Source organism: Trachinotus anak, unplaced genomic scaffold, assembly GCF_046630095.1.
Source record: "Trachinotus anak isolate AG129_WGS33_773 ecotype Australia unplaced genomic scaffold, CSIRO_AGI_Tana_v1 ptg000002l, whole genome shotgun sequence".
Taxonomy (NCBI): Eukaryota; Metazoa; Chordata; class Actinopteri; order Carangiformes; family Carangidae; genus Trachinotus; species Trachinotus anak.
In genome coordinates, this window is record NW_027273853.1 from 29,540,001 (window position 1) to 29,567,889 (window position 27,889).

Genomic DNA, 27,889 nt, shown 5'->3' on the forward strand with positions numbered 1-27,889 from the left:
AACTCTTTTCATTTGCTGAAGAGGAGAAGAAGAAAAAAACTCAGATTATGGAGCTGCTTCCTGTTACCACTGGCTTCACCATGGCAACGGCGAACCATGGCCTTTGTATGTGTCGGAGCGAGGCCGGGATCCTGCGGCGCTTCGTTTCTCAATGACACACAACATTAATCACTTTACAGAAGTGGGTCAAATGCTGCAGGAGATCTTTCTAAGAGGGTGGGGGGCTCAGGCTGGTGGTCGTCACCACCGCCTCATGCAGCAGGAAACAGCCGCTGAGTGTTCGCTCATCAGAGACACGTCCACCTCTCAGTCAGGATCAGAGCTGTTTCTGGAGCTGCTGTCTCCCACCAAACACACCACCAAAGGCATGGTTTACCTGCAGGTCTGTCTTCATGAGCGAGGCCCCGCCCTCCACCAGGAAGTGACAGATGCTCCTCTGACAGGAGGTGGCAGCTTTGTGGAGCGCCGTCTCACCTCTGACACACAAACACAACACAAACATTAATCACACACACACACATGTAGTTCAGTCCAGAGATGATGACATGGTTCAGCCCAAACGTCACCACAGACTTTATTATATGTGCTGCTGCTAAACAGCTATTCACACACTGAGGCACAACGTACAGAAGCAGAGCAGTGACACGGTTTAAAAACTGATATTATAACACTGTACATGTCTGGAAATACGGTGATATTATTGAATAACAGTCTGAGATTATCACAGAAGAAACCTGACTCACGTCTCTCTCTCTGTCACGTCCAGGTGAGACGTGGGAACTAAATGAGACACAAACAAAATGCAGTTAGAAAATGTGACTGACACAACACAACTGAACACAACTGAACATCATGTTGTTCCCATGTGGGGTGGGGGTGGGGGTGGGGGGGGTTCTATATATTTTTATTCTATATGATGAATTCCAGGCCACATGAGAGTATCACACCTTCGTTCAGAGTTCAGAGCAGTCCACAGCTGTGGTGCCCCCCTGTAGTGAAGTAAAGACACTGTAGGTGTTTTATAGAAATGTTCTGTCAGTAAACCAGAACCAGAACCAGAAACTGAGATGATCTGATCTCTGCTGTTTTCATTGGGTTCCAGGTCGTTTCCTTCAAACTGAGATGATATCAAGTTTCCTTTTACCATAAGAGCTGATGTTTTTCTACTGGTTTATCTGTTTTAATCGATTTCACATTATGTTCATCTTCTATTATATGATTTAATCATGAGTCTTTTATGCCTCAGCTTCAATCCTCAGTCTCACGTCTTGGAGATTTATGTTAATGATACTTTACTCAGTGTAAAATGACCTGAACAATGTTGCGTAATGAGTTTGTGAACAGTGAGTCTGAGCAGGTGAAACCTGGAGCCACAAGCTGGTGTTCATGTTTCTGAGTCTCCACGACTCTCACCGTTGTCGATGAGGTACTTGATGATCTCCTTGCTCCCGACCCGCACGGCGTGATGCAGCAGCGTGCAGCCGGTGCCGTCCTGTAGCAGCAGGTCCGCCCCCTGCTGGTGGAGCTCCATCAACTGCACAGCAACACAGGAGAACATGTGGATCGGCAGAGTGAGAAGTGGGAGAACATTGTTAAAGCTCCATCCAGTCTAAAGGTAGATGTCCATGTGTTTGTGATTATAAAGCAGGTCTAGGTTCTATATGAATACTGTGAAAGTATCAAAGCCTCAGTCCACAGAGAAATGCCCACAGCCTGTATTCAGAAACTGAGCCTTAAAACCAGCCGTCAGGACTTCTGGAACTTTGTGATGTCACAACAAAGCAGTCACCGCCCTCAACCAACGCCCACCTGGACCCACCATCCAACCTTGCAGGATTTGGTTTCTCTGAGTGTTTACCCGAAATCTGCTGTATTTTTATTGGATCACTCAGAAAACAGGCAGCCAATCAGAAGAGAGATGTAAAACTACACTGAGATGGTTTTTGGTTCTTAAACCACAAATATATCTTCTGATGGAGATCAACACTTCAGATAAAACACTGGACCTTTGAACTTTAGGTCTAGACTGTAAGTCTGATAAAAGATAAGATGGTTTAGATTGAGATGTAGTTGTTTTTTATAATTAAAGAACCAGTATTATCATGTGTAGACTCACTCTGTCCAGGTCTTCAGCCTCGATGCAGCTGATCAGCTCCGCTTCTATAAAACAGACAGAAAACTCAGAGGAGGGAAACTTCTGTCTCTGTTCATGAAAAGATCAATCAGACCACACAGAGAAGAAGCATCTGTATCTAAATGTGATGTGGTTGGATCTGATCAGAATAGATGAACTAACAGGTGGAACCTCTGACTCTGCTCTTAATATTTTACATGTGAGGATTTGTTTCCAGGAACTGAAGAACTTTTACCTTTTTCAGGGTGATGTGAGGTAGCACTGGAAGGACTGTCAGAGAGACACAAAGAAACATTAGATGTGGACATGGAGAACCACAGTGTGCAGACCAGCAGTAGAACATGGGAACCACCACAGGAGCACGAGACAACAAACACCACCAGAGACGGAGCGGCTCACACACAGAATGGAGTCCTACCGGATCACAGGTCTGAAATCAGCGAGGGTGGTGTTGGAGCGATGGACATTGAGGATCTTTGCTCCTCTCCTTCAGATCACACACAAGAAACAGGTGAGACAAGATGTTCAGGTGAAAGGATCAGCAGTGGTGTGTGTGTTGGTGTGTGTGTTTGTGTGTGTGTGTGTGTGTTTGTGTGTGTGCTTGTGTGCGTGTGTGTGTACTTGTACTTGCTACATAGTAAGGACCAAAAAAGTATTTTACTAACAGAGTGAGGACATTTTGGCCGGTCCTCACTTTTTGAGACACCTTCAAATCACATGTTGAGGGTTAAGACTTGGTTTTAGAGTTATGGTTAGAATTAGGTTTAGGTTAAGGTTAGGGTGAGGGTTAGGGTTAGGTAAAAAATGCAGCACTCTTGAGAGGAGGGCAAGGGCCATGGTCATTAAGGTCTTTTACTATGTAATTGAGTCTTATGCCGGGACTGGGTTTCGAACTCCAGTCTATCGTATGCATGTCTACAGCCTAAGCCACTCCACCACCAAGGGGACCTAAAAATATAAATAAATAAATAAATAAATAAATAAATAAATAAATAAATAAATAAATAAATAAATAAATTAATTAATTAATTTAAAAAAAGGGTCCTCGGGGCACTGGCAAGGTTAGGCACTCAGTTGTGATGGTTAAGGTAAGGGGCTAGGGAATGCATTATGTCAATGAGTGTCCTCACAAAGATAGAAGTACAAGTATGTGTGTGTGTGTGTGTGTGTGTGTGTGTGTGTGTGTCTGGTCAGTCATACATGAACAACATGGAAACACAGACAGCAGGTGGGGGACACAGGCTTGTGTGGTCTGAGGCTGGATGATCACCTGGATGCCAAAAGATGACCTGCACCAAACACTGAGGCATCTTCACCTTTCAGCTGATCAAATCTGAGTCCTGAAGCCCCTCCCCCCACCTCCCTCACTCATACATCACCTGAGTGAATGTAAACGTACAGATCATCACCGATCAATTCTGCTCTGTCGCTCTGAGGGAAACACCTGGTTCCTCAGCTGTTACAGCAGGTGAACCAGTGAGCAGTCTAGTGATGTGGTTGACACCGCCCTCTGGTGGTGACCATCAGCACACACCTGTCTACTTGAGCTGATACTGGGCCCAGCACACTCAGTTTTAACATTGAGTATGGTTTCAGTTTAGGTCAAGATCAGTCTCAGAGAATGACTGGAAGTCAGGGAGGTGTCCTGAGAGACGGGAACACGTGTGTTTGTGTTGCTACCTGCAGAGGGTCGTCTTAGAGGAGCTCTGGGACAAAGCGTCAGCCACTGAGCTGTCACTGGAAATCCTCCTCCTCTGGAAGTTCGTCCCCCTAAACACAGACAAACACCTGCCGTTTCATGTTGTTTTAATGTTTTTTCATCCTTTGTTGTGTGTTTGGTTCTGACAGTAAACGAGGAGGCGGCGGTCACAGGTGGAGGAGGCAGATGTGAGGGGCACTGGGGAGACAAAGGGTCGATCGACAGCCGATGATGATGATGTGTACATTGTGTGGACAAACGTGACAGTCTGATGTTTGGAGACTGAGCCATGAGTTTATCATGTAAAACAGTGATGAGGTGACTAAAATCAGAACAGGTTAAACGACGTCTGACTGAATCTGTGCACGTTTGAACAGACTGTTTCCTGTGAACTTCACTGTCATCAGACACTTCCTGTGTCGTCTGTTTTGACTTTGTCTCAGTCTCACGGTGTCTCTCTGATCTGCGCTCCTCCCTGTTCGCCATCGTCCCGTCTGACTTTCTTCTTCTTCAGCCTCATTCATGTGACAGCGCCACCATGACGAGTCAAAGTGGATCTGAGTCGAGCAGCTGCTGGTTTCAGTAAAGACACTGACAGGAAGTAACAGCACATGTCACCGTGTGGACATCCTGCCGCAGCACACACCTCTAGACCAGCCCCGCCCCTCTCACCTGGGAGTGTCTGAGGAGGTGGGGGAGGATGGGGAGCAGGGGAAGGCGAACTGCCTCTGCTGGTCCTGGTGCTCCTCTGAGTCCACCAGGTCTGGCATCCCAGGGGAGGTGCCCACCGTCTCCTTTAAGACCAGCTCCGGATCCAGGATGAAGAGCTCCTCCTGAGAGATCTCCGTCACGTAGTTCAGGTGCTCCTGGAAAAGAGGGCCAAGGAAAATCAGGAGAACCTCAGGAACCACCTGACGTTTGATGATGTTTTCATTTCATTTTCATTTTGACACTTTACTGACCGAAAGATTCAAATTCAAAAAACAGCAGCTGCTGGTTTCACAGTCTGAGATACTGAGACCAGAACCTGCTGATAAGTCCTGCAGGTTTCAGTGATCTGGATTTATTCAGTCAGAGAGAATCTCAGACAGAAGAGAGAACTGGTCTAAGATAAACCAGTTCAGAGGAGGGTCACCTGTCGTACCTGAGCTCGGTCGATCCTGTAGAAGCGGTCTGCAGTCGTACCTGAAAAACAAAGACCACAGGTCAGGGTCTGAGTGAGGTGGACTCTTGGGGGGGGGGGGGGGGGGGGGGGGGGGGGGGGGCTGTTGATGTGGACTTACAGTCGAGGAAACACCACTTCATGGAGAGTCTCTGTGAGGACAGACACTCTCCCTTCATCGTGACACAGGCCTGAAAGAACAAAGACAAGACATGAGCACTGCTGGTCTGTGAACCCTCAGGAGACTCAGACCTGGACCCTGGTGGACTAATGTTCCTGTGGGAGAGCTCAATGCCTGTCTCTATTTCAGATCATTTAGACCAGAATCAGAACTCAGGTCCGGTCTTCACTCTGGTCTGGATGGTTTTTACTCTGGCCCGTCTAAACCATCACTTTATCAGAGCATCTGTTTAAATACCTGTGTCTTTGGTCTGGTCCTGGACCTGGACCTGGACCTGGACTATGGACCAAATAATGGATGTGGAGACATCATGACATGCTTCCTAACACACAGACACACACTGTCCTCCGGTCCTGACTCTGCTGTACCTGGTCCAGGTTCTCCTGCAGATGCTCGATGAGCAGGCGGCAGGTCTCCAGGTCGCTGTCCCCGGGGACAGTGATCACTCCGAGGGGCGTGGCTACAGAGACAGGACAGATACAGGTTAACGCATCAACCCTAAATGGAGTCAGCAGCAGGAGGAGGAGTCAAGAAACAGATGATGTCACTGTATACAAGTTGTCTGATGTCATTCTGTGTGTGACTGTCTGATCTGGTCTCAGTGGTCTGATGTGGTCTGATGTGGTCTGAGGTGATCTGAGGTTTGAGGTGATCTGATGTGGTCTGAGGTGGTCTGAGGTTTGAGGTGGTCTGATGTGGTCTGATGTGGTCTGAGGTGCTGAGGTGGTTTGATGTGGTCTGATGTGGTCTAAGGTGATCTGAGGTGGTCTGATGTGGTCTCAGTGGTCTGAGGTGGTCTGAGGTGGTCTGATGTGGTCTGAGGTGGTCTGAGGTGGTCTGAGATTTGAGGTGGTCTGATGTGGTCTGAGGTGCTGAGGTGGTGTGAGGTGGTCTGAGGTGGTCTGATGTGGTTTCAGTGGACTGATGTGGTCTAAGGTGGTCTGATGTGGTCTGATGTGGTTTGAGGTCTGATGTGGTCTCAGTGGACTGATGTGGTCTGAGGTGGTCTGATGTGGTCTCAGTGGACTGATGTGGTGTGATGTGGTCTGATGTGGTCTCAGTGGACTGATGTGGTCTGATGTGGTCTCAGTGGACTGATGTGGTCTGAGGTGGTCTGAGGTCTGATGTGGTCTCAGTGGACTGATGTGGTCTGATGTGGTCTGAGGTCTGATGTGGTCTCAGTGGACTGATGTGGTCTGAGGTGGTCTGATGTGGTCTCAGTGGACTGATGTGGTGTGATGTGGTCTGATGTGGTCTCAGTGGACTGATGTGGTCTGAGGTGGTCTGATGTGGTCTGATGTGGTCTCAGTGGACTGATGTGGTCTGATGTGGTCTCAGTGGACTGATGTGGTCTGAGGTGGTCTGAGGTCTGATGTGGTCTCAGTGGACTGATGTGGTCTGAGGTGGTCTGATGTGGTATCAGTGGACTGATGTGGTCTGAGGTGGTCTGATGTGGTCTGAGGTCTGATGTGGTCTCAGTGGACTGATGTGGTCTGAGGTGGTCTGATGTGGTCTGAGGTCTGATGTGGTCTCAGTGGACTGATGTGGTCTGATGTGGTCTGATGTGGTCTGATGTGGTATCAGTGGACTGATGTGGTCTGAGGTGGTCTGATGTGGTCTGAGGTCTGATGTGGTCTCAGTGGACTGATTGGTCTGAGGTGGTCTGAGTGGACTGAGGTGGTCTGATGTGGTCTCAGTGGTCTGATGTGGTCTGATGTGGTCTCAGTGGACTGATATGGTCTGGGGTGGTCTGATGTGGTCTGAGGTCTGATGTGGTCTCAGTGGACTGATGTGGTCTGATGTGGTCTGAGGTCTGATGTGGTCTCAGTGGACTGAGGTGGTCTGATGTGGTCTGATGTGGTCTCAGTGGACTGATGTGGTCTGATGTGGTCTGATGTGGTCTGACATGGTCTGATCTGGTCTCAGTGGACTGATGTGGACCTGGACTCACAGGCCTCCTTCAGCTGGTCCTTGTCGTAGTGCAGAGCCTCGTAGGCTGCCATGCTGATCCTGTTCACTCTGATCTGCAGCTTCTCGGGGACGGGCAGCTGACTGCAACACAATGTTCGCACAGTCAGACTTACAGACACACAAACTAACTTCATGACAAGGAGGGGGGGCCAGAGCAGGTCTTCAGTGTGTGAGGGACCGGGACTCACTCGTTGAGGTGGGGCATGGAGATCCTCCTCTTGGCCTTCTGCACCATGTTGGCCTGGTTCCTCAGGTTGATGTGGATGACGGACGGCGCCAGCTTGCAGGGCTCCCCATCCACCTGCATGGGGATGGACTTGTAGGTGGTGAGGGTCACCTCCTTACACTGGTGCAGACGCTCGCCGTGACCCCCCACCTGCAGCGTGGCCTGGACGCAGACAGCACAGATGCTTTAAGATGAACTAAGTCTCTGAATCATTTTGTCTTTTTATTTTTACTTTTCTTTTGTTAAATTCATATTTTTCACATCTATAGAATCGTATGTAACATGAAACACCATCATTTTGTTTTGTTTACATGTTCATATTTTAAATATTTTGAAAAACAAGGTTGTAGAAAAAAATATTATTTTAATGAAAAAATCAGTGATTTAAAGCAAAATCACTTTTAATTTTAATATTTAAATTGTTTCAACTTTAAAGTTTTCACTGTTTTCGGAGGTGGTCTGATGTGGTCTGAGGTGGTCTGAGGTCTGAGGTGGTCTGAAGTGGTCTGAGGTGATCTGAGGTGGTCTGAGGTCTGATGTGGTCTGAGGTCTGATGTGGTCGGAGGTCTGAGGTGGTCTGATGTGGTCTGAGGTCTGAGGTCTGAGGTGGTCTGAGGTCTGAGGTGGTCTGTTTACAGCTGAGCGCTCACCAGAGACGTCATGGTGAAGCCAATGACCTCGATGAAGCCATCGTCATGACGCTGAGGTTCAAAGTCGTGATGCTCACTGGGGTGACCCCAAGGCATGGTGCCTGCACAGTACCTGCAGCACACACACACACATTCACACACACACACACACACACAGATTCAGAACACCGTGTGTGTGTTTACAGCAGAGAAATAAAAGAGCAGTTTTGTCCCTCTCTGCTCACTGTACCTGGGGATGTTGAGGAAGAGCAGACACTGTAGCTTCAGTTCCTGGACTTTGGCGGTCAGGTCTGTCCCATCACACTGAGGAGAGGACAACACACACACACAGACTCACACTGTCATACCTGACACACACAACAGGGGCGGGGCTAAATGTTCTGCAGTAAGAACCAGGATCAGGCCACAGAACAGCTGTTTGTCCAGGTGTGATGAAGTCCTGCCTGCACCTACAGTACAGGTTCCTCAGGTTACAATCCACCTCACCTGTGCAGTTTTAAAGAGGAGCATCTTTAACCGATAAAAAATCCCATTCCATCCATGAGGCCTCGCCACCTGTTGTGTCACATCCTGACTGCACAGGTAAGTCTGATCCCTCAGTGTCTGAAGAAACACTTCACATTACGCAACCAGGATAAAGCAGGATTTGGTTTCTCTGAGTGTTTACCTGAAATCTGCTATATTTTTATTGGATCACTCAGAAAACAAGCAGCCAATCAGAAGAGAGACTCAGATCCTCTCTTCTGATTGGCTGACTGACCTGTTGTTACTAGAGCTCCAGAGAGAAGCCTGAGAGAGGAGATGTAAAACTACACTGAGATGGTTTTTGGTTCTTAAACCACAAATATATCTTCTGATGGAGATCAACACTTCAGATAAAACACTGGACCTTTGAACACATCAGTGAGACTCTCATGTTCTTTCATCACCATGAACACACACATTGAGGTTTATTCTGACACACATTCCAAATGTGGATTAATCCGCTGCTGAAAATAGTGCCCACAAAAGTTCACTGTTTCCTCCTGTTTGATAGACACTACAGTGATCAGCTGTTTCAGTAAATTACTGAGACTTTTTAAAGATGAGACTTTACATCTGTGGAGTTTTCTCATCTTCAGGAGAAACCAATGAGCTCAGAGCTGAGAGCCTCAGACGGAGGAAGGACACACAAAGTGTTTTTGTGTGGACAAGGACAAATTCAGACAAAGAGTTCACATCAGGTCATCGTCTCTGTGTTTGACTGAAATCTGATTCATTTCACTGATGTTCCTCAGTTCTGACAAATAAAGACATGATTATAGACATGAAGAAGAAACCTTCCCCTAGATTATCAACTCACCACCACTTTGATGTGCTTGGCCAGGTCTTTGGAACTCCCGCTCAGGAAGTCTGAGAAGGCCGTCTGAAACACACACACACACACACACACACACACACACACACACACACACACAGACATCAGACGAGCTGAATGTGTGGGTCAAACAGAGCAAGTGTATGAGGACACTCACCCCCGCATAGAACATCTTATTCCTGAAGCGACTGTTGAACTTCTCTGGGTTTGCCTCTGAAAGACAAAGAAAACACTGGTTATGATCAGCTGTTAGCTGTGATCAGCTGTTAGCTATGATCAGCTGTTAGCTATGATCAGCTGTTAGCTGTGATCAGCTGTGATCAGATGTGATGAGCTGTTAGCTGTTGGTCTGACACACAGGAGGAAGTGGACAGACACAGCCCACTCACAGTTCCATCATGTGACTCCTTTACATGAGATTTAATTTGATCAGATACCTTGTTATTGATCCCTGATCAGGTCAGTGAGATGAAGACAGGTAACTACAGCAGAGCAGCATGTCTGGAGGAAGATGTCTGCTGACGACCTCGTTTTAATCTTCTCCACAATAATCACTGATTTAAATGTTTTACATTTTCTGAAGAAGAATTTCCTGATCAGGTACAGGAGCAGTCACTAGTTAACAGTGTTGACTAGTTGTTTATTATACATACTGGCTCTTTAATAGAAATTATGAAACACTTATTAAAGCCTTATTCTACAACAACTAGGGGCTTTTTATTTTGTGTGTGTGTGTGTGTGTGTGTGTGAGACTGACCTCTAGACTCATGGAAGCCCAGTGTGACGTGAGCATCGAAGCCCAGACTGAAGTAGTTGTTGAAGACGTCAATAGGAAGCTGAGAAACAACAGTGACATGAATCAAACGCAGCTACAGTCTGGGTGACCTCTGACCTCTGACCTCTGTGATAATCTGAACAACAGTGCAGCTTAAACTGACTTTGTCCGTCTGATGCTCGTCCCTCTCCTCTGCCCGGGCGTCAGGGTTGGCCTCCACGTTCAGGTTCCAGCGGTCCAGCTGGACGATGTTTCCGTCCTCAACGTGAGACAGGATCTTTGTGATGGGTTCATCAGTGTAGCCCTGAGACAGGAGACAGCCTGAAGTTACCTCCTGGACGTAAACGTCTCCTTCATGAGCCACTGTCACTGTCAGAAGCAGGACCAGTATAGCTCCAGTTAAACTCCAGTCGAACTCCAGTGCAACTCACCCCCCCCCAGTTGAGAGTCCTTGCCAGGTCATTGCCGGTTCCCAGAGGGAGGATGCCGACGGGAGGCTGAGGGCGAAGATTCAACTGGTCCAGAACTGACAGGATCCATCCAACCTGAACACACACACACAGTTCTCGCCTGTACACAGCATCTTGAATGTTACTGAAAATCATTTATCACCTTCCATTGCCTCCACTGGGGGGCGCCAAAGTCAGACGTGTTTTAAATTCAGCATATGATCATTTCACACACTGAACTAAGATCAATCAAACAGTGCTGGACTCACTGTCCCGTCCCCTCCACAGGCCAGGATCCTCAGGTTGGGCACTTTGGCGTACAACTCCAGTCTGCAGGAGACACAGAGCAAAGCATGGATGGTCAGATTTACACTGGTTAGACTGGATGAACTGGAGGTCTAGTGAGGTGGGGAACTAGAAGAGGACTTGAGGAACTGGAGGGGTCAGGGGAGACTGGGGTCACATCCCATTTCCCTTAATTGCCTCCATGTTTCCGTCACTCATGTTTTAGACCCTCCCTCTGAGAAAGCGAGGAAAGGGTGTGTGGGGAAGGAAACATGGAAACACTTCCTCGTCATCTGAAGTGATGTCAACTGAAGTGATGTCATGTGAAGTGATGTCATGAGACACTTTTATCATCAGCAAAGTGTTTTTTCAATGTTATAATTATTTGTATTGATTGATGCTGTGTTTGTAGATGAATGATCTAAAGGTCCAGGACAGGAAGTGACTAAAGGTCTTATAAATCATGAGAATATGACTGAATGGACGAGGTGATGATCAATTAAAATGTGTTTATGTTAAAGACACAGTCTCTCCTCCTCCCTCTGGTTATAGTTATATATATAATATCACCTGTGGAAAAGATTAAAATGAAAAATAAAAGATTATGAAGAAGACGCATTTTTATTTTGTTCATTAATAAAACAGATGAACTATCAGAGGAAATCAAATCTAATACTCTTCAGTTGTTTCTGTGATTGGTCCCAATCATCACCAGCTTTCTAATAAAGGGGTGTGGTGGTCCTTTAAAAGATTTCTGCAGAGGCCAGTCTCGTGTCTCATCAGGGACACCCCCGCCTCCTCCAATCAGAAATAAGGAAACTGGAGCATCCTTCATCATGGCACCAGAACCATTTCTGGGTCAAGCGAGGAGTGATCAAATGAGGGAGCTAACTAGGACATACCCCCAGGGGGTCAGTGTGACTGATCTTACCCCTCTCTGGGTCCCCCCTTTGTCAGGTCAAACACCTGCCGAGGGTTCAGGTACCACATGAAGGACTGGATGATCTTGGCCCCCTGAAAGAAGAAGATACAGAATCATCAGTGGTGAAAGGCTTCGAGGGAAAATGTGTATTAATTCAAATAAAAGTTATTTTCAGCCTGATCTTACTTTCATATCTTATGTCACTGTGGAGAATAAAGTGAGATATTTGCTCTACATCTGTATCACTCCTCAGTCTGTGACGGCCTCGTGGACCCAACACACAACATCACCACAGACTGCTTCTCATTTCTGACATTTCTGCACCAACAGTGTTTCCTTGATTCTGAGGGACTGAGACCACAACCTGGATTAACTGTGTGGCTGCTGCTGGAAATCCAGATGTGACACCACAACACCCAGAGGAAAAGGACAACAAACCAGGTCAAATGTAGATACTAGTGCTGAATGAATTAGCCCATCCACAGAGGAGATCCTCTTTATATTTGACTAATTTCTTTTATCAAAGGTTCAGTTTGTAGTTTTCTGAACCTGGTTCCTGTCAGGATCAGGTGATGGTCACCTGACCACAGCTTCAGCCATCTTTGTCTCTATAAGACCAGAGGTTATAACACGTCCTCTGAGCAGCTACGTCTCCAGGACAGACTGGAGGCTACAGTGAGGAGAAGGGCCGGAGCTAGCTGTTAGCATGCTCACTTCTAGCTGGTTAGCATGCTAACTTCAGCAGAGACAAGAGTTAACACTGGTGTTTGTCTCCACCGCTGCAGACAGATGTTGGTGAGTAAAGGATGAAGTTTGATGCTGAACTCACAACGTTTCTTCTAGACTGGTGAGTAAACAGCTGCTAATGCTAACGTTAGCTATGTAGCAGTAGCTAAACCTATAATAAGCTAATTTAGGCTAAAACTTTTCAATGTGTTTCAGATTTGCTGCTTTTGTTCTCCATCGTTGTAGCTGAATATTTCAGGTGGAGGAGCAGACTGTTGTTTTTATTAGCTACAGTTCACTGATCAATAAAAGTATTGAATTAATGATAAAGTAATCGTTAGCTGATTGTAAATTAGCCTCACTGTGGAGCCAATCAAACCAACAGTCAAACAGACTGTTGGGTCGCTGCGTTGATGTTTCCATGACGAACTACCTGGTTCCCGCCACTCTTCGGGTTGACAAACACCAGCAGAGGCTTCATGAGCTGGGAGGGGAGGGGCTTCACCAGGAAGGGCTTCCAGCGGCCATCTTGGATCTGAGAGACACAACAGAAACCAGCAGACTGACTCTGAGCTATTAACCTTATTATATTACATTACACCTCATTAACCTTAATACATCAAACAGTCTATTTATATTAGACTCAGGGTCATCAAAGGTCAGACGAACCCGTCTGCTCATAAAAAAACATTCAAGGCTCCATCTGCTGGTGAGTCACCATTTTACTGAGAATCTGCACCAAACCAGTTTGTTCTCTTCTGTCTGGAGAACATGACGTGTTTCTGTGGCTCCACCACGCTTCATTTACAACAGTGACACATTTTACCCTCATCAGAAAACTGATGTCGGACATATTGTGACTTCAGTCATATCTCTATGAGCAGTTCAGCCCTGAAACATCTATCTGTGGTAGATTAGCAAAACACCAAAACAACCTGACATGTTCCTCACCTCAGATCCCTTCTTACTCGGCTTGTTGCATTTCAGAGACGTCCTCTTCTTCTTTTTACTGGACTTCAGAGACGACTGCAGGATGGAGACAAACAGAGTCTGTGTGAGGACCGGAACCTGGTTTAACACTGATATTGTGGGGACCAAAGAGCTAATCCAGATCTAACAGACCTAACCAAAACCAGGCAGTGAGTGAGGACCATCATGTTTACATTCACACCTTCTAATGAGCCGTGAGACGAACTCTTTGTGTTTTAATGTTTTGTGTGTTTGGAGCCAACAAATCAAGGAGAGGGTCACTGCAGCAGAGCTTTCACTACTTCACCAGGTTCATTCACTTCTAGAGAACATGTCAACTAACAACTAACCCACTAATGTTCACTACTCACCAGACAACAAACAAATAGACTGATTCAGTCACACATGGACACACAAAAACAACGACAAAGTACAAATACGCAAAGTGTTTAGTGAATGGAATCACTAAAAGTTTCAATAACTTATTCCTACAGTTCAGTGTCTTTATAGAAACAGCTAAACTACATCACTGATTCAGGTCAGGTGATAAATAACGTGTATGTGTGTGTGTACCTGTGGTCGGCGGACCCTGATGATCCAGGTAGGAGGGATGATGACGGCAGCGTGAGCTCCCAGAGAGCAGCACTCCTCTATCTGCTGCAGCATGAAGCACGTCACCTTGTTATGATACTGAAACACAGACAGGAAGTCACCTGACATCTTCATCTAACATCTGCAGCAGACAAACATCTGCACATCCAGAACACAGGACGACTTTTTAAGGGCGTTAACGTTGGGATGAGGGAGCAGCTGTGCAGCCTCTGTCATAGGCAGGCAGACACACACACACGTCGTTTGTTGCTTCTCGACCGCAGCTCTTCCACCTTTCTTCATGGTCTCTATGTCACGATCTGATACACACCTGTGTTTGAGTGTGACTTCAGGTGAGTGAAAGCCACCATCTACCATGTAGCGTTCAGCACCATTAGTACGTTCTGCTGAACAGCACCTCCTGTGGCCACAGGTGGAAACTACAGGAGAACATTCTGCAGCAGTGGGATGAGCTAACATTAGCTGTAGCAGCCCAACCTGCAGTGATCTGAAGTGTTTGTGTGAAGATTGTGTGATTATTGTTGTCGCTGACTGGTTGTGTAACCAAGTGTCAGGTCTGCAGGTTGTCAACTTACCGCCTGTTTGCACCATGAGCAGCTGATGGCGACGATCTCTTTGCTGTGAAATGAGAACTTCTGTTGAAATCCCTGTTGGAGAGAGAACCAGTGAAAACCAGAGAGAGAACCAGAGAGAACCAGAGAGAGAACCAGAGAGAGAACCAGAGAGAGAACCAGTGAAAACCAGAGAGAGAACCGGTGAGAGAACCAGAGAGAGAACCACAGAGAGAAACACAGAAAGAACCACAGAGAGAACCAGAGAGAGCCAGAGAGAGCCAGAGAGAGAACCACAGAGAGAATCAGAGAGAGAACCAGAGAGAGAACCGGGACTCGGGTGTAACGTCCTGGTCACAGGTGGAAACTCACCTTCCCACACTGTCGACACTTCCCTGCCTGGCGCCTCCTGTGGACCCAGTGATGTCGCACAACGTTGGACTGAAACACAAACACAACAGTTCATATTTTGTATTTAGGTGAATGTGTTGTGATCATTTTACAGACAGAACATCACAGACTCACCTCTCGAACAGCTCGAGATCCTGGTTCTCTAAACGACGGCTTGCACCTGAAATTAATCTGATGGTAGAGACAGGAAACTGTGAGGAGGGAACGAGCTCAGGTGAACGGTGTTAATCCAGATATGGTCCAGAGGTTACCTTCTCCAGCTGCTCCATACACATGGTGTGGACTGAGATCTTACACCCAGCACATTTCTTCCTCGCCACAGACTTTTGCTGCGTGAAAGAACAGATTAGTTGTAGAACCAAGTGGAACAGCTGTTTCATGAAGAGACTGTAGAGACATGAGCAGAGGAGCTTCTCAGGGGGAGGGGGGGTCACGTGACTGGGTGTGTGACTCACCAGGGACTTAGCAATGCAGTACTGTTCTCCAACGTAACAGAAGTCTCCAGACCCGCTGGTCTCAAACCAGATGTGGTCCCCGAACTGGGCATTGTCCTGTGACGGAGAAGAACAGGAAACATAAACACACCACAGACAGGTGAGCTGCTCCCCCCCGTTCATCTCGTCTGTGACATTATCTTCACTGGAGGAGTCTTCAAGGCTCATCTTCAGTTAGAGAAAGTTTCCCTCCAGACTCATTTAACCTGCATCACTTGAACTCAGCATAGTTCCTATCAGACCTTGGGTAGCTGCTGAGAAAAGCGACTCACGCTCCAGTCCACGGTGCTGCTGGGCTCCTGCAGCAGGTCGCTCGCACCGGATGTTGAGATGCTGGGCTGAGTCGCCACGTGCTGCAGGCCTGACTTCGCAATGGCTTTCCTGAAACCACAAGAGAACACACACCGTTTCATTCATGACTTTTTTTACATCTATGAAGGATTTGATTTTGAGTTTTTCTGTTGTCAGTGTTTGCTCGTGTGGTCATGACGATACATGATGAAGGCAGGAGGTCCTGACTGAAACGAATTTCCTGATGAAGCTGCTGCTGTAAACAAAACGTTTCTGCAGCAGCGTCTTCACTTCCCCTCAGGAACACGACGATCATGGAGCTGATGAGACGTCACATGAAGGTGACTCACATCTGCTGATTTAAACTGTTAATGTCGTCACTGCTCTTGTTGCTATGGTTACCTGCAACCTCATATAATTAAGTGCTGATTTACAGCAATGATCAAACTGTTGATCACAACTTTTTATTGATTAGTTGAATTATACAGATACATGCCAGCCAATCAGAAGCAAGGATTCTCTGTTGTCATATTAAATAACCTCATTCACAGTATAAACCCTTCAGTGAGCTCAGTTTGATTTGTCAGGGAGCTTCCTGTCACGTGGCTGCAGCAGCTCATTCAGTCGACCAATCAGCAGCCAGAGAAAAGTGAATGAGTGGGACACTTGTTTCATATTCAGTGAGTTGAGTCAGTGAGAGATTCAGATGAATGTTAACGAGCCGACACAGACAGACCAACAACTACAACCTTTGTATATATTGTTACATAGTGACATCACAGATATGCAAATTAGTGTGTGTTCATCCAGTTTGAACAGACTGTAGATGCAGAGTGATGAGAACACAGGTGTGTTTCATGTGTCATTTAAAAAAACAGGAACACACACACTCATTAACCTTAGTAACACAGCTGCTCTGCTCAGTCATGTCACTGTGAGCTGATAATGAGCTTCATCTCCATCATTTCATGACGTATTGACGTTGAGCTCCGCCTCCTACCTGTTACAGGGTGTGTCACCGGTCTTTCCTGTTTCCTGCAGGTTCAGATAAAGTCTCTCATCACCTCTTACACTCACACATTGGATGTAACAGGGACCCCCCACCCCCCCACCACCACCACACTGAGCTCACTGCAGAGACACATACAGCAGGCAGGTACTCCAACTCTCCAGACGGGAGTCGTAGTCGTGGGCCCCCAGTGGACTGAGGGCTCCGGGGCCCCTGTAGAAGGCTGGATGGTTGAGGTAGTAGACTGAGCGCCTGCGGCTGGGCAGTGGGGGCCCTCTTCCAGGCCAGGGGCTCCCAGCTTTGGAGATGGTGGAGATCTTCCTCCTCCTCCTCTGGCTGGAGGCACGATGGCGGCTGTAAGGAGCAGAGTCTCCCGCATAAACATGAGAGGAGTTCCTCCGCAGGCAGCGAGGGGCCCGGATCAGGGGCCGCGATGGTGAGGGCAGCTGGGGCGTCTTTCTCATCACCTCCAGGGTGGAAGAGCAGGGGCTGGAGGACGGGGAGAGGTGTCGATCAGATGAGCAGGAGGCTTCGTCCTCCTCCTCGGCCAGCTGCTCCGCCTCCGACAGGTGGCTGGCTTCTGATTGGCTGTCGTTACCGCTGGAGTCTTCGGCACTGTCATCGTCTCCATCCGAGTGGAGGCTGCTGGAGCGTGAAAACATCCTCCTGTTGGTGGTCCCACCCCTCACCTCCACCTGCTGCTCTCCAGCCGGTAGCCCCACCCCCAGCCCCTCCTCCTCCTCAGCCATCTGGATCAGACTGGCCAGCAGCATGGACGGCCCCAGCAGGTGGGTGTCGATGGTCCGCAGCTTCCCCACCTTCTTCCGGCACACGGCGAACCTCGGGTTGAGGCTGGGGGTGGTGGTGCTGGAGCGCCGACGAGCATGTCCCGCCAACCTGGTGTGTTTCGTTTTCGCCAGACGCCCCCCGCCCGCGCACGGCAGCCCGCCCTGCAGCTGGACGCTGGACCGCCGCCGCCGGGTCAGGCTGGAGGACGGGAGCCCGACGCTGGACCTGCGGCGGGCCTTACTGGTCGGGATGGCCACGCTGGGCCTCCGCTGACGGCAGGGCGTGGCCTCAGCTTCCACCTGTAGAGCAGCTTCCTTCCTCTTAAAGTGACGGCGGAAAAACGTGTCCATGTTGGACGCGGGGAAGGGGGGTGGGGTGGGGTGGGGGGGCAGACCCTGAAGAGCTCCTCTGTGCTGTTGGATGTAAACACCAGTTAGCTGGAGCTCAGCTCTCCACACAGAAGCTGATACTGAAGCTGGACCACAGACCCGCTGGACCACCACAGTCTCCGTGAGGCTGTGAACCTGCAGCTGACATCAGGTGACCACACTAACGCAACCTGTGCAGGTGTAGCCTACACACCTAGCTAGCCCAACGCCTGCTTTAATGTGTGAAACTACTGTGTCAGCGGTGCAGCATTAGCTAACCCCGATCAGCATGGACCACACAGGAGAACTGACACCAGGTGTTTCAGTCCAGTGCAGGTTTTCACAGGACCTGGACCTGGATCACAGAAACAGGAAGAGGACTGGATTTATTGCAGAATCAAATCCTGACTGACTTTAAGAAATCCTAAATACTCAACATCAGTTGACGCCACTCCTCTCACGGAAGTGTTTTTGTAAACCTTCAGATTTCTCAGTGAAACAAACAAAAACTGGAACAGCTACAGATGTGTTAGAGGTGTTGGTAACATCTGGAGAGAGAGAGAGAGAGAGTCTGTCATGAGCCTCTAAGTGAATAAGATCCATCCATTGATATTTAGTTGGTGTAGATGTGGATGTAAACTCAGATCAACAGTTAAACTACAGTTACAGTTTATTATTATGAAGCCTGTATAAAACACTTCCTCTGTCTGAAGTCAGTGTAGGAACATTGAACTATTCATCTACCATGGCTTTTTTCCTAAATCAGGGAGTTACCATGGTTACCAAACAGTTAGGATAGTTAGGAAGTTTCTGTGATGCAGTTGCTTTATAACATATGTTCACAGAGGAACAAGAGATGTGTAAAGGGGACAGTCCCACACAGACCTCAGGACCAGAACTGGGTCCTGGTCTCTGTGAAGACCTCAGGAACATCAGGTGAAACATGAACAGGATCAAGTTGCTGATTTCCAGAATATACCTGAGCATAACCATGACAACCGGCTCTCTACGTCAGAAGTCTTTACTGCACTAAAGTGTCACATTAAGTTGTGTCTTTGTGACGATTTGCTCGTGTTACGAGGCAGCAGATCACGGCTGCAACCTGCCACCAACATGAATTATAGAACAGTCAGAGGAGGTGCAGGCTGCTCTCCACAGGGCGAGCAGCACGACAACAGGAAGCTGTCATCACCCCTGTGAGTCACACAACAGTAATTAAGGCCAGGGCTGCCCGCTGGCTCCTCGCCCTCAAACACAAACAGTACACCGGTAATTAGTCTGTGACCACGCCTTCACTGATCCACGGCACAAACTGTGAGCTGCAGTGTTTTAAGCTTTCAGGGCCTCCGTAGTTTTTATATGAAGACCATAAATCTTAGTTAGAAATTTGGGAGGATTGTGTTTGTTTCTCTAAGACGCAGCTAAAACATCAGAACCATGAGTGGTTGGAGAGAGGGACGGCGCACCTGACAGGTAACTGTATGACACCCTGCTGTCGCATGAAGCTCACAGTCACTTTCACCTTCACTTCACAGGTTGACATTTCTCCTGTGATTAACAGCTGAGAAAATATCTTTAAGTATTATTCAGTTCCTGTCAAGAGGAAGAAAGTGTGTGTGTTGAGTGTGACATGAGTTTCAGCCTCAGACATCACCTTTACGACAGGTATGAGGTGTGTTTTAATTCAGAGAAACACTCTGTAATTCATATATACTTGTACCTGAGTTTGACTGTAATAATATAATGAAGTGAATGTGTATTGTCTCCTCCTCCCTCACTGAGGCTGATCCCTGCTCTGTGACACCACCTTACCTGCAGGACGTGACGCGAGCAGCACCTCAGAGAAGGAGACGGCTCTGCTGCTCTGACTGATTATCACCGTGGTGACTAAGCAGCAGCAGATTAGTGACACACACTCTCTAACCTCTATTCAAAGATCCTCGTTTTCACTGTCAATGTGCAGCCTCACCTGAAACCTGTCTGACCAGCAGCCATCAGATCATGTGATGCCATGTGACAAACACATTGTAAGACTTCACAGCAGTTAGCATGTTAAAACCAATCATCAACCTCAGGTCTGAAACATGAAGCTTCACCAGTGAAGAAGCTGCAGTTCCTCTAACGACCACTAGAGTCTGGCCCCAGCAGTGAGTCAGTCCCACAGACTCCCATGTTCAAATGTCTTTACAGCAGAAAGAAACATGTTTACAGAGTGTATGAAGATGTTAGAGGAGGAAACATCAGAGAGACTCAGCCTCATGTTGGAGCCTCAGTCAGACCCAGACTCAGATGAGGAGTCTGTTGAAACCAGAATCAGAGACTAGCAGACGGATCAGAACCGTTAGCGTAGTTAGCATCTTTTATTTGTTTATGTTGTTTGTTTGCTTGTAACTGGTAGTGGTTGACACAGTGTTAGTGGTTGTGCTAATGCTAACTCTGGTTGTCTGTGCTGACATAGTTTCAGTTGTATTTAGCCCCGCCCCCAGTCCCCACAGGTTGACAGGATTCAGACTGGTCAACACAATACAAAAGCCACAACATAAATACAAAAGCCACAACACCAATATAAGATTATTGTATTCATGTTGTGGCTTTTGCATTATGTTGACCTGTCTGGGCGACTGTACCTTTCTTTATATTTACTTCTGTTGTCTCCAAGGATACACCTGTTCTCTTTGCTACAGGGGGACGACCTCTTGTCAACTGGTTCCTAGTTCCATGACTTTTAACCAACAAACCAAACAACAGTTTATTTAGTCCAAAAGTGAATTTGTGCAGGTTGTACAGTTTACAGCCTGTTGTATAATGTGTGTCGTTAATAAAATTTATGAACACAGAGGTTCCCGTCAGTACTGCTCTGTCTCATCCCGACAATAAAAACCACCTGATGCTTTATCTGAGACTTCAGTATGAAACCAAACAACACTATCACACTGAGGCTGCTCACTAATTATGATGCTGTTGGTCTGACAAACAGCAGCAGACGTGAGCTGCACAAACAGCAGGTGATAATCTGCTGCAGCATGTGGACACAGTGATTACTAATGAGCAGCAGCCGTGTCACTGTTACTGAGGAGGAGGAGGAGGAGGAAACCCTTCATCTGTCAACAAAGACAACAGTACAAGTCTCCTTCTCTTCAGTGGAATCACATCCTGATGATAAACTGTCTTGGTTAATTAACCCCCCCACCCCCCACCACCACCACTTCGAGACCCACTTCTGTTCTAGAACAAACTGAAGAATAATATGAGTGTGACTTCTTCCTGATACTGGTTAACTGCACAATGTGGTAAAAACTATTAGAAATCAATCAGTTCAATGAAAACTTTATCAATAACGTCAGAAAACTGGTTTCATGTTTCAGACTCTTTTGGTTCATTGTCACAATGGTTTCCATCCACAGACACCTGACAGGTAACAGACAAACCTGAGCACATAGGTGGAACAGGTGGAACAGTGGCTGTGGATGATAAACTGACATGAAGAGAGGGAAACATCAGCTGTGTATGGAGTGATGATGAGGAGGCTGAACCTTTCTCACATTAATGAAACAAATAGATGTCAGATCTCCATCATGTTCCCCATATGTTCTATACATGTTCTACACATGTTCTCCATTGTCCGAGCTCTGACTGGATCTGTCAAGGAGCTCATCTTCTTCTGTGGTGGTCTAATGGCAGCGACTGAAGACTCAGTTCCACCAGCTGTTTATCTCCATGGACTCACGTTGAGGAGGAACCAGGACCTGACTCAGGTTTGACAGTTTCTGTGAACTCAGTTTAAGTCTGAGCTTCATTCAGAGACGTGACTGACGTTTGTCTGTCAGCTCTGAAGATGCTGATAAAAAAAGCTGGATGGAAATACTCATGAAAAAGAGAATCAGTGAGTTCCTCTTGCGTAAATAAAGGTTTCAATTCATCAAATGTCAGATTTATAATCTGTTTACTTCACTTTTGATCCCATGGTTCTGTCACAAAACAGTTTCACAGATTTAATCCAGCGACACTGAAGCTGCTGCTTGAGATTAGACATTTAACATCTGACACTTTGACTTTTGTAGAAAATGTGAAAGAAGAACTGTCACCAAAACTCAGGTATCACTTCACCACTGGTCCTAGAGACAAGAGGAACATCAACAGGAGGTTGCTGATCCACAGCAGTGAGGAGCAGAGACCCTGACTGTGATGGTCCAGCAGATTAAACCTTCACAACCACAGCTACAAGACGAGCAGCACCGACACAACAACAGACAGTTCAGCTGAATACAACCTGAGAGAAGGCTCAGTCCGTCCTGCACAGAGGGAGAGGAGCAGCACACTGAGAGAGGCAGGGCGAGAGAGGTAGGAGCACAGAGAGAGAGAGGGAGAGAAGGAGAACCAAGAGTAAGAGGGACAGAGAGAGAGAGACACTAAGCTGCTGATTTAAAATAACTCTTTAACTCAGGATCTTCACAGCAGCTAAATCTGCTCTGTGTGCTGACCCAGGACCAGCTCATCACCAGGCTGTTCTATAACGGCTCACTTCAATGCCGCTCATCCAGAGATGAATGGAGCCGCCGGGCCACTCAACATCCCAGAATACTCTTCATTAACACTTCAAGGCTGCGGCACTGCTGCACCACGGAGCCCATGAAACAAAGCTAAAATAACAGAGACTGAGGCTGCATGTTAATGTGTCCAAACACGTCCTCCTCATCATCTTCATCCTCCTCTGGACTGACACTCATTGTTCCTCTGGGACAATCGCACCAAAGTAAACCTGTGTGCTGATAATGGGACTAATTAGTGTTGTGTTGCAGGAGAATCAGATTCTGCTGTTGCTTTGCTCGTTGCTATGGAGCAACGACAAGCAGACACAGCTTCTCTAACACTCACTGAGTCCACTTTGTGTTTGTGTCAAATGTCTTAAGGTTGAATAAAAAACATTGATCTTTTAACTATTAAAGCTCTGTCTCACCAGGAAAATCTTGCGGTGATTAAATCTGAGGCTGCAGCTGAAGATTATTTTCATCAACTCATCTGAAGCACAAGAATTAAAATTTCATATAATTAAAAATATTACAGGCCTACAATAAGAATTCACAGCATTTATCTAAACGAGCAAGCAAATAAAAAAGTAGTTTTTTTCATAAAAAGTATAAAAACACTGAATGTCCTTTTCTTAGAAACTGGCTTCAGTTAGAAAATCAACCACAGACAGTGAAAGCTGGAGAGACTTCAGCCGTCACAGTCTGAGATGATACAGAATAACCAGTCTCCTCAAGTGTAAAGACAACAAGTTAAAGACTGACAAAGATCAGCTGTTTCACCTGGTTAACGTCCACATTTCTATAATGATAAAAACATGAGTGAAATAATCAGTCGACACCATGACTGAGTGTTTCCACCTTGAACCAGTGACAGTCTCATAAAAACAGATCCAGACAGTCAGGGATTCATACGTCATAGAACCTGAGGAACCAATCCTGTCAACTTGTGGGGACGGGGGGCGGGGCTAAATACACCTGAAACCTTGTCAGTACAGAGAGCCAGAGTTAGCATTAGCACAACCACTAACACTGTGTCAGCCACTGCCAGTTACAAGCAAACAAACAACATAAACAAATAAAAGATGCTAACTATGCTAACGGTTCTGATCCGTCTGCTAGTCTCTGATTCTGGTCTCAACAGACTCCTCATCTGAGTCTGGGTCTGACTGAGGCTCCAACATGAGGCTGAGTCTCTCTGATGTTTCCTCGTTGTTGTGTGTCTGTTGTGTGTCTGTTGTGTGTCTGTTGTGTGTCTGTTGTGTATCTGTTGTGTGTCTGTTGTGTGTCTGTTGTGTGCTCCTGGTCTCATCTGGTTTTATGTGTTTTGTAAAGAACTTTGTAACGTTGTTAAAGGGCTATATTAACCCTGATGACATCACTATGACATCACCGCAGTTGTCTTTTTGAGGCGTGCTGTATGAACGGCTCACCTGTGACAGGTGCGACTCAGATTAGACCTGGAAGAGGCTTAAAGGATCAGCAGCTGGTCTTGGTCCTGTGATCCTACAGACCTGCTCAGGCTGATTATATAATACACACTTTAAATGGTATCACTGCTCAATGAAAAGATCTGACTTTCTACAGCACCAGCATCAGAGTGAAGCAGCTGTTCACTGTTCACTAAAGCCGCCTCCACTGGTCAAAGCCCTGCTACGACCTGCTAACATCAGGCTAATGGAGAAGGGAACAATCAGCATTCACACCTGCGTCTTTCAGAGCACAAACACTGCAGACACACCTGTCACCTGCTGTTAAAACAGAAACTCCGCGGCTACATTGAGCTTGGGGATGACACAGTGAACTGCTGCCCTGAAATAAGTTTCAAAAATACACAATCACTGATTGTGACAGATCAGTTGTACCAGTACACTAGCAGCTCATTCTCTCTCCACTGCACCTGTGTGTGTGCTCTGTAGGTGCATGTGATGACATCACTCCTCCAGTTGTGTGTGTCCTCAGTCCGAACAGGAAGACAAACTGGACCGCCGGTGGAAAAGAGGTCAATCAGCTTTTATTAGCATTTCACCCGTGTTTAAAAAAGGGTTTATATCAGTGGTTGAGAGCAGCTGATCACATGATTGATCACGTTGATTGATTTACCCAAACAGCCGTATGTAAGGTGTCGTCACATGATTCATGGGAAGTAAGAGCACAGACTGATGGATGAAGGATAAACTGATAAAGTATTGATTAAAGGCTGATCACCTGGAGATATTCATCATCTGACAAACAGATGAGAGGATGAATGAAAAGAAGAATTCAGCCTCTCATCTCATCACAAAACAACACAGTGAAACTTGTGTTTCGACGGTCCATCACTGTGATCTGTTAAATACTTAATTCCTCCATATTGAATTACCCGTAAATGATACCAGCTGAATCCAGCTGCTCTTCCACTTTCATCAGGAAAGAAACTGACCCAGGACCAGGAGAAACCAGGACCAGGAGAGAAACTGACCCAGGAGCAGGAGAGACCAGGACCAGGGGAGAAACTGACCCAGGACCAGGAGAGACCAGGACCATGGGAGAACCTGACCCAGGACCAGGAGAGAAACTGACCCAGGAGCAGGAGAGACCAGGACCAGGGGAAAAACTGACCCAGGACCAGGAGAGAAACTGACATAGGACCAGAGAGAACAGGACCAGGAGAGACCAGGACCAGGAGAGACCAGGAGCAGGAGAGAAACTGACCCAGGACCAGGAGAGACCAGGAGCAGGAGAGAACAGGAGCAGGAGAGAAACTGACCCAGGACCAGGAGAGAAACTGACCCAGGACCAGGAGAGACCAGGAGCAGGAGAGAACAGGACCAGGAGAGAACAGGACCAGGAGAGAAACTGACCGAGGACCAGGAGAGAAACTGACCGAGGACCAGGAGAGAACAGGACCAGGAGAGAAACTGACCCAGGAGCAGGAGAGACCAGGACCAGGAGAGAAACTGACCCAGGAGCAGGAGAGACCAGGACCAGGGGACAGATCAGCTTTCTGAGCCTGAGGATGAATAGAGTCGGTCACATCGCTGCAGCTGAGTCCACTGATTGTGTCGCTGCAGACGATCAGGATCTCCCTCAGATTCATGTCCCGTCAGTCTGTGCCGGTGTCTGTGTCCTGGGCTTTAATGTCATGTTGCTGCCATCTAGTGGCTTCATTGTTTATTGCTCACATCAGATAAAGAATCTTCGACTTCCTGCAGGAGCAAAATGATTTTTTGGATTCAGGAGCTTTGACCTGTGACTCCTCCATCACCTATTCTGTTCTTACAGCACCTCCTCTGTCTCCACCTCCTGGTCCACATCCTCCTCATATCTGAATTGTCATCCTCCTCCTCTACCTCATATTTCTCCTCCTACACCTCCTCTTTTTTCCTCCTTCTCCTCTTCCTTCTGATCATATTATTGTCTTTATATCCAACTCTTGGTCTTTCTCCCTCTTTCTCCTCCCACAGTTCTTCTCCCTCATTGCTTCCATCAACCTCTTCCTTTCCCTTCTACTCCTCCTCTTCTTTCTCCTCAACCTCCACCTCTTTTTACCTGTACACTTGGTTTTTCTACTTCTGTTCTCCTCCATCTGCTCTTCCTGGTCCTCCTACTTGTCCTCCTGGTACTCCTTCTCCTTTCCCTCCTCCATCTCTTCCTCGTGTACATTCATCCTCCTCCTCTTCCTCCTCCTCCCTCAGAGCATCAGTGTCTCCTCCTGGACCAGTCTATTTATAGAAACAGGGCAAGCGAGTGACAAAGATAGCCCTGGAAATGGGTCTGAGTAATCTCTGGGTCCTGACTGCACGCCTGCACACACACACACACACACACACACTCATGAATATGAGTGCTGCTGCTCAGGCTCACAGGGTCAGGGTTTGTCTCATGGATCAGGAGCTGGTTCACCTGTGACTGGTTCATGTTTGTCTCCTCTCTGAGGTTCTGAAACTGGCCGAGGCACTAACCTAGTTTCTTATATAGAAACACACACGCGTCACTTATGTTTTACAACACAACACCAAACATGTTGGTCAACATCACACTTTACAATTTTACAACACTTCACCTCAAAATAAAACTGACAGTTTCCTGTTTTTATAGGAATCTGTATATTTACACTAACATGTATATTTATATTAACATGTATATTTATACCAGTTTAGAAAAATATTATTATGATGAAAGTGTTATTGTGCAACAGCCTCACTGAGAATCCTTCATAGACATCTGGTAAAACAAGTCCCCCTGTTTATCCTGTATAATTAATATATAATAAAATCAGTATATAAAGATGTAATAACCGGTTTCTAACAGACTCTAATGCAGCTGTGATCAGATCCCAGTGTTGATTAATGTCTTTGTTAACAACTCTAATTCCACCTGTGGACACCAAACATCAGCCTCCAGGTCTGAAACATGAAGCATCATCAGTGAAGAGCTGAGAGCTGTCAACAGATCAAAAGATGCATCTCCATGACAACTGAGCAAACACCATCCACTGAAGAAGACTATTGGATATTGATGAAAGCTCCGGAAAAAACCTTGAACTTGGACCTGGAGTTGGAATTGTTTTGTTAAAGCTAGATTTCTATAAGGGGGCCTGGCACAAATCACCCTCAGGGCCCTCAGGGGTCTGAGTTGTGTGGTTGAGAATCGAGACTTGTTTGTTGTGTGTTCGGTGACACAATAGTAGATGTTGCTGATCAGACGTCACACTGGTCTGTGGTTCATGATGCTTGACACACAAAGCAGCACTGACACAATCTGTCACCTCATCACCTGTAGCAGGTGTAGATCAGGCTTTGGTCCCCATAAGGACTCTGATGTCACACTGACCATCTGGTTCAGTGTGACATCACTTCCTGAGATCACAGCTGATCACAGCTGATCCAGCTGATCCAGCTGCTGGTGATGAGAAAGTTTGAACTCCATGTAAACTAATACAGACTAAAAAACATGGGGCTCCATTTGCAGCCCACTGGGCAGCTCATCAAAACCAAAGCAACATCCCCAAAAGCTTCATGGGAGCTGTAGTTCCAAAATTTAAAGCCTGCACTATCAGTGTATTTTTAACAGTAGTGAGATGTTATAATGACAGAATCACTCAGCTGATGCAAACTTTCAATAATAAACTCACACAAAACAAACTGCAGTTTTCAGACAATATCTGACTGTTCATAAACAGTGAACTGTGAGTCTGAATTTAACATTTTTAATTATTATTCTGGAGTTCACAGAAAATAAACTGTTTAATTCCAAAGTGAAACAAAACCAAACCCTACAAATTCTCCTTAATGAATGAGGTTTTGTTGAGCTGCTGCTGTAATCTTCTAAGTTTAGGGAAGTATGAGCA

At 46.8% G+C, this 27,889-nt stretch overlaps 1 protein-coding gene and 1 long non-coding RNA gene across 6 annotated transcripts in view; one reads left to right on the top strand and one right to left on the bottom strand.

Annotated features, from left to right (window-relative positions):
• Window positions 1-27,889, bottom strand: part of LOC139608397 (diacylglycerol kinase zeta-like) — a 42,635-nt gene that overhangs the window by 2,243 nt on the left and 12,503 nt on the right. Inside the window, exons 1-32 of one of the 5 annotated variants that reach the window (XM_071462113.1) lie at window positions 17,013-18,035; window positions 15,817-15,955; window positions 15,536-15,631; window positions 15,332-15,409; window positions 15,195-15,251; window positions 15,042-15,110; window positions 14,694-14,765; window positions 14,080-14,163; window positions 13,489-13,563; window positions 12,971-13,072; window positions 11,821-11,903; window positions 10,874-10,934; window positions 10,587-10,700; window positions 10,319-10,459; window positions 10,138-10,216; window positions 9,538-9,593; window positions 9,366-9,428; window positions 8,253-8,326; window positions 8,024-8,135; window positions 7,336-7,535; window positions 7,128-7,228; window positions 5,545-5,636; window positions 5,117-5,186; window positions 4,978-5,018; window positions 4,506-4,699; window positions 3,815-3,904; window positions 2,553-2,621; window positions 2,370-2,404; window positions 2,117-2,160; window positions 1,414-1,534; window positions 744-780; window positions 377-476 (exon numbers count right to left, since the gene is read on the bottom strand). In XM_071462113.1, the coding sequence (XP_071318214.1) occupies window positions 377-476; window positions 744-780; window positions 1,414-1,534; window positions 2,117-2,160; window positions 2,370-2,404; window positions 2,553-2,621; window positions 3,815-3,904; window positions 4,506-4,699; window positions 4,978-5,018; window positions 5,117-5,186; window positions 5,545-5,636; window positions 7,128-7,228; window positions 7,336-7,535; window positions 8,024-8,135; window positions 8,253-8,326; window positions 9,366-9,428; window positions 9,538-9,593; window positions 10,138-10,216; window positions 10,319-10,459; window positions 10,587-10,700; window positions 10,874-10,934; window positions 11,821-11,903; window positions 12,971-13,072; window positions 13,489-13,563; window positions 14,080-14,163; window positions 14,694-14,765; window positions 15,042-15,110; window positions 15,195-15,251; window positions 15,332-15,409; window positions 15,536-15,631; window positions 15,817-15,955; window positions 17,013-18,013 (3,750 nt within the window). In that variant the 5' untranslated portion in view covers window positions 18,014-18,035. Of the gene's footprint in view, window positions 1-376; window positions 477-743; window positions 781-1,413; window positions 1,535-2,116; window positions 2,161-2,369; window positions 2,405-2,552; window positions 2,622-3,814; window positions 3,905-4,505; window positions 4,700-4,977; window positions 5,019-5,116; window positions 5,187-5,544; window positions 5,637-7,127; window positions 7,229-7,335; window positions 7,536-8,023; window positions 8,136-8,252; window positions 8,327-9,365; window positions 9,429-9,537; window positions 9,594-10,137; window positions 10,217-10,318; window positions 10,460-10,586; window positions 10,701-10,873; window positions 10,935-11,820; window positions 11,904-12,970; window positions 13,073-13,488; window positions 13,564-14,079; window positions 14,197-14,693; window positions 14,766-15,041; window positions 15,111-15,194; window positions 15,252-15,331; window positions 15,410-15,535; window positions 15,632-15,816; window positions 15,956-17,012; window positions 18,036-27,889 lie in introns of those variants that run through there. The other 4 variants (XM_071462095.1, XM_071462105.1, XM_071462122.1 and 1 more) reach the window with 4 other exon arrangements.
• Window positions 5,762-7,107, top strand: LOC139608455 (uncharacterized). The gene is made up of 3 exons (XR_011685033.1): window positions 5,762-5,777; window positions 5,825-6,305; window positions 6,342-7,107. It is a non-coding gene; the product is annotated as an uncharacterized lncRNA (long non-coding RNA).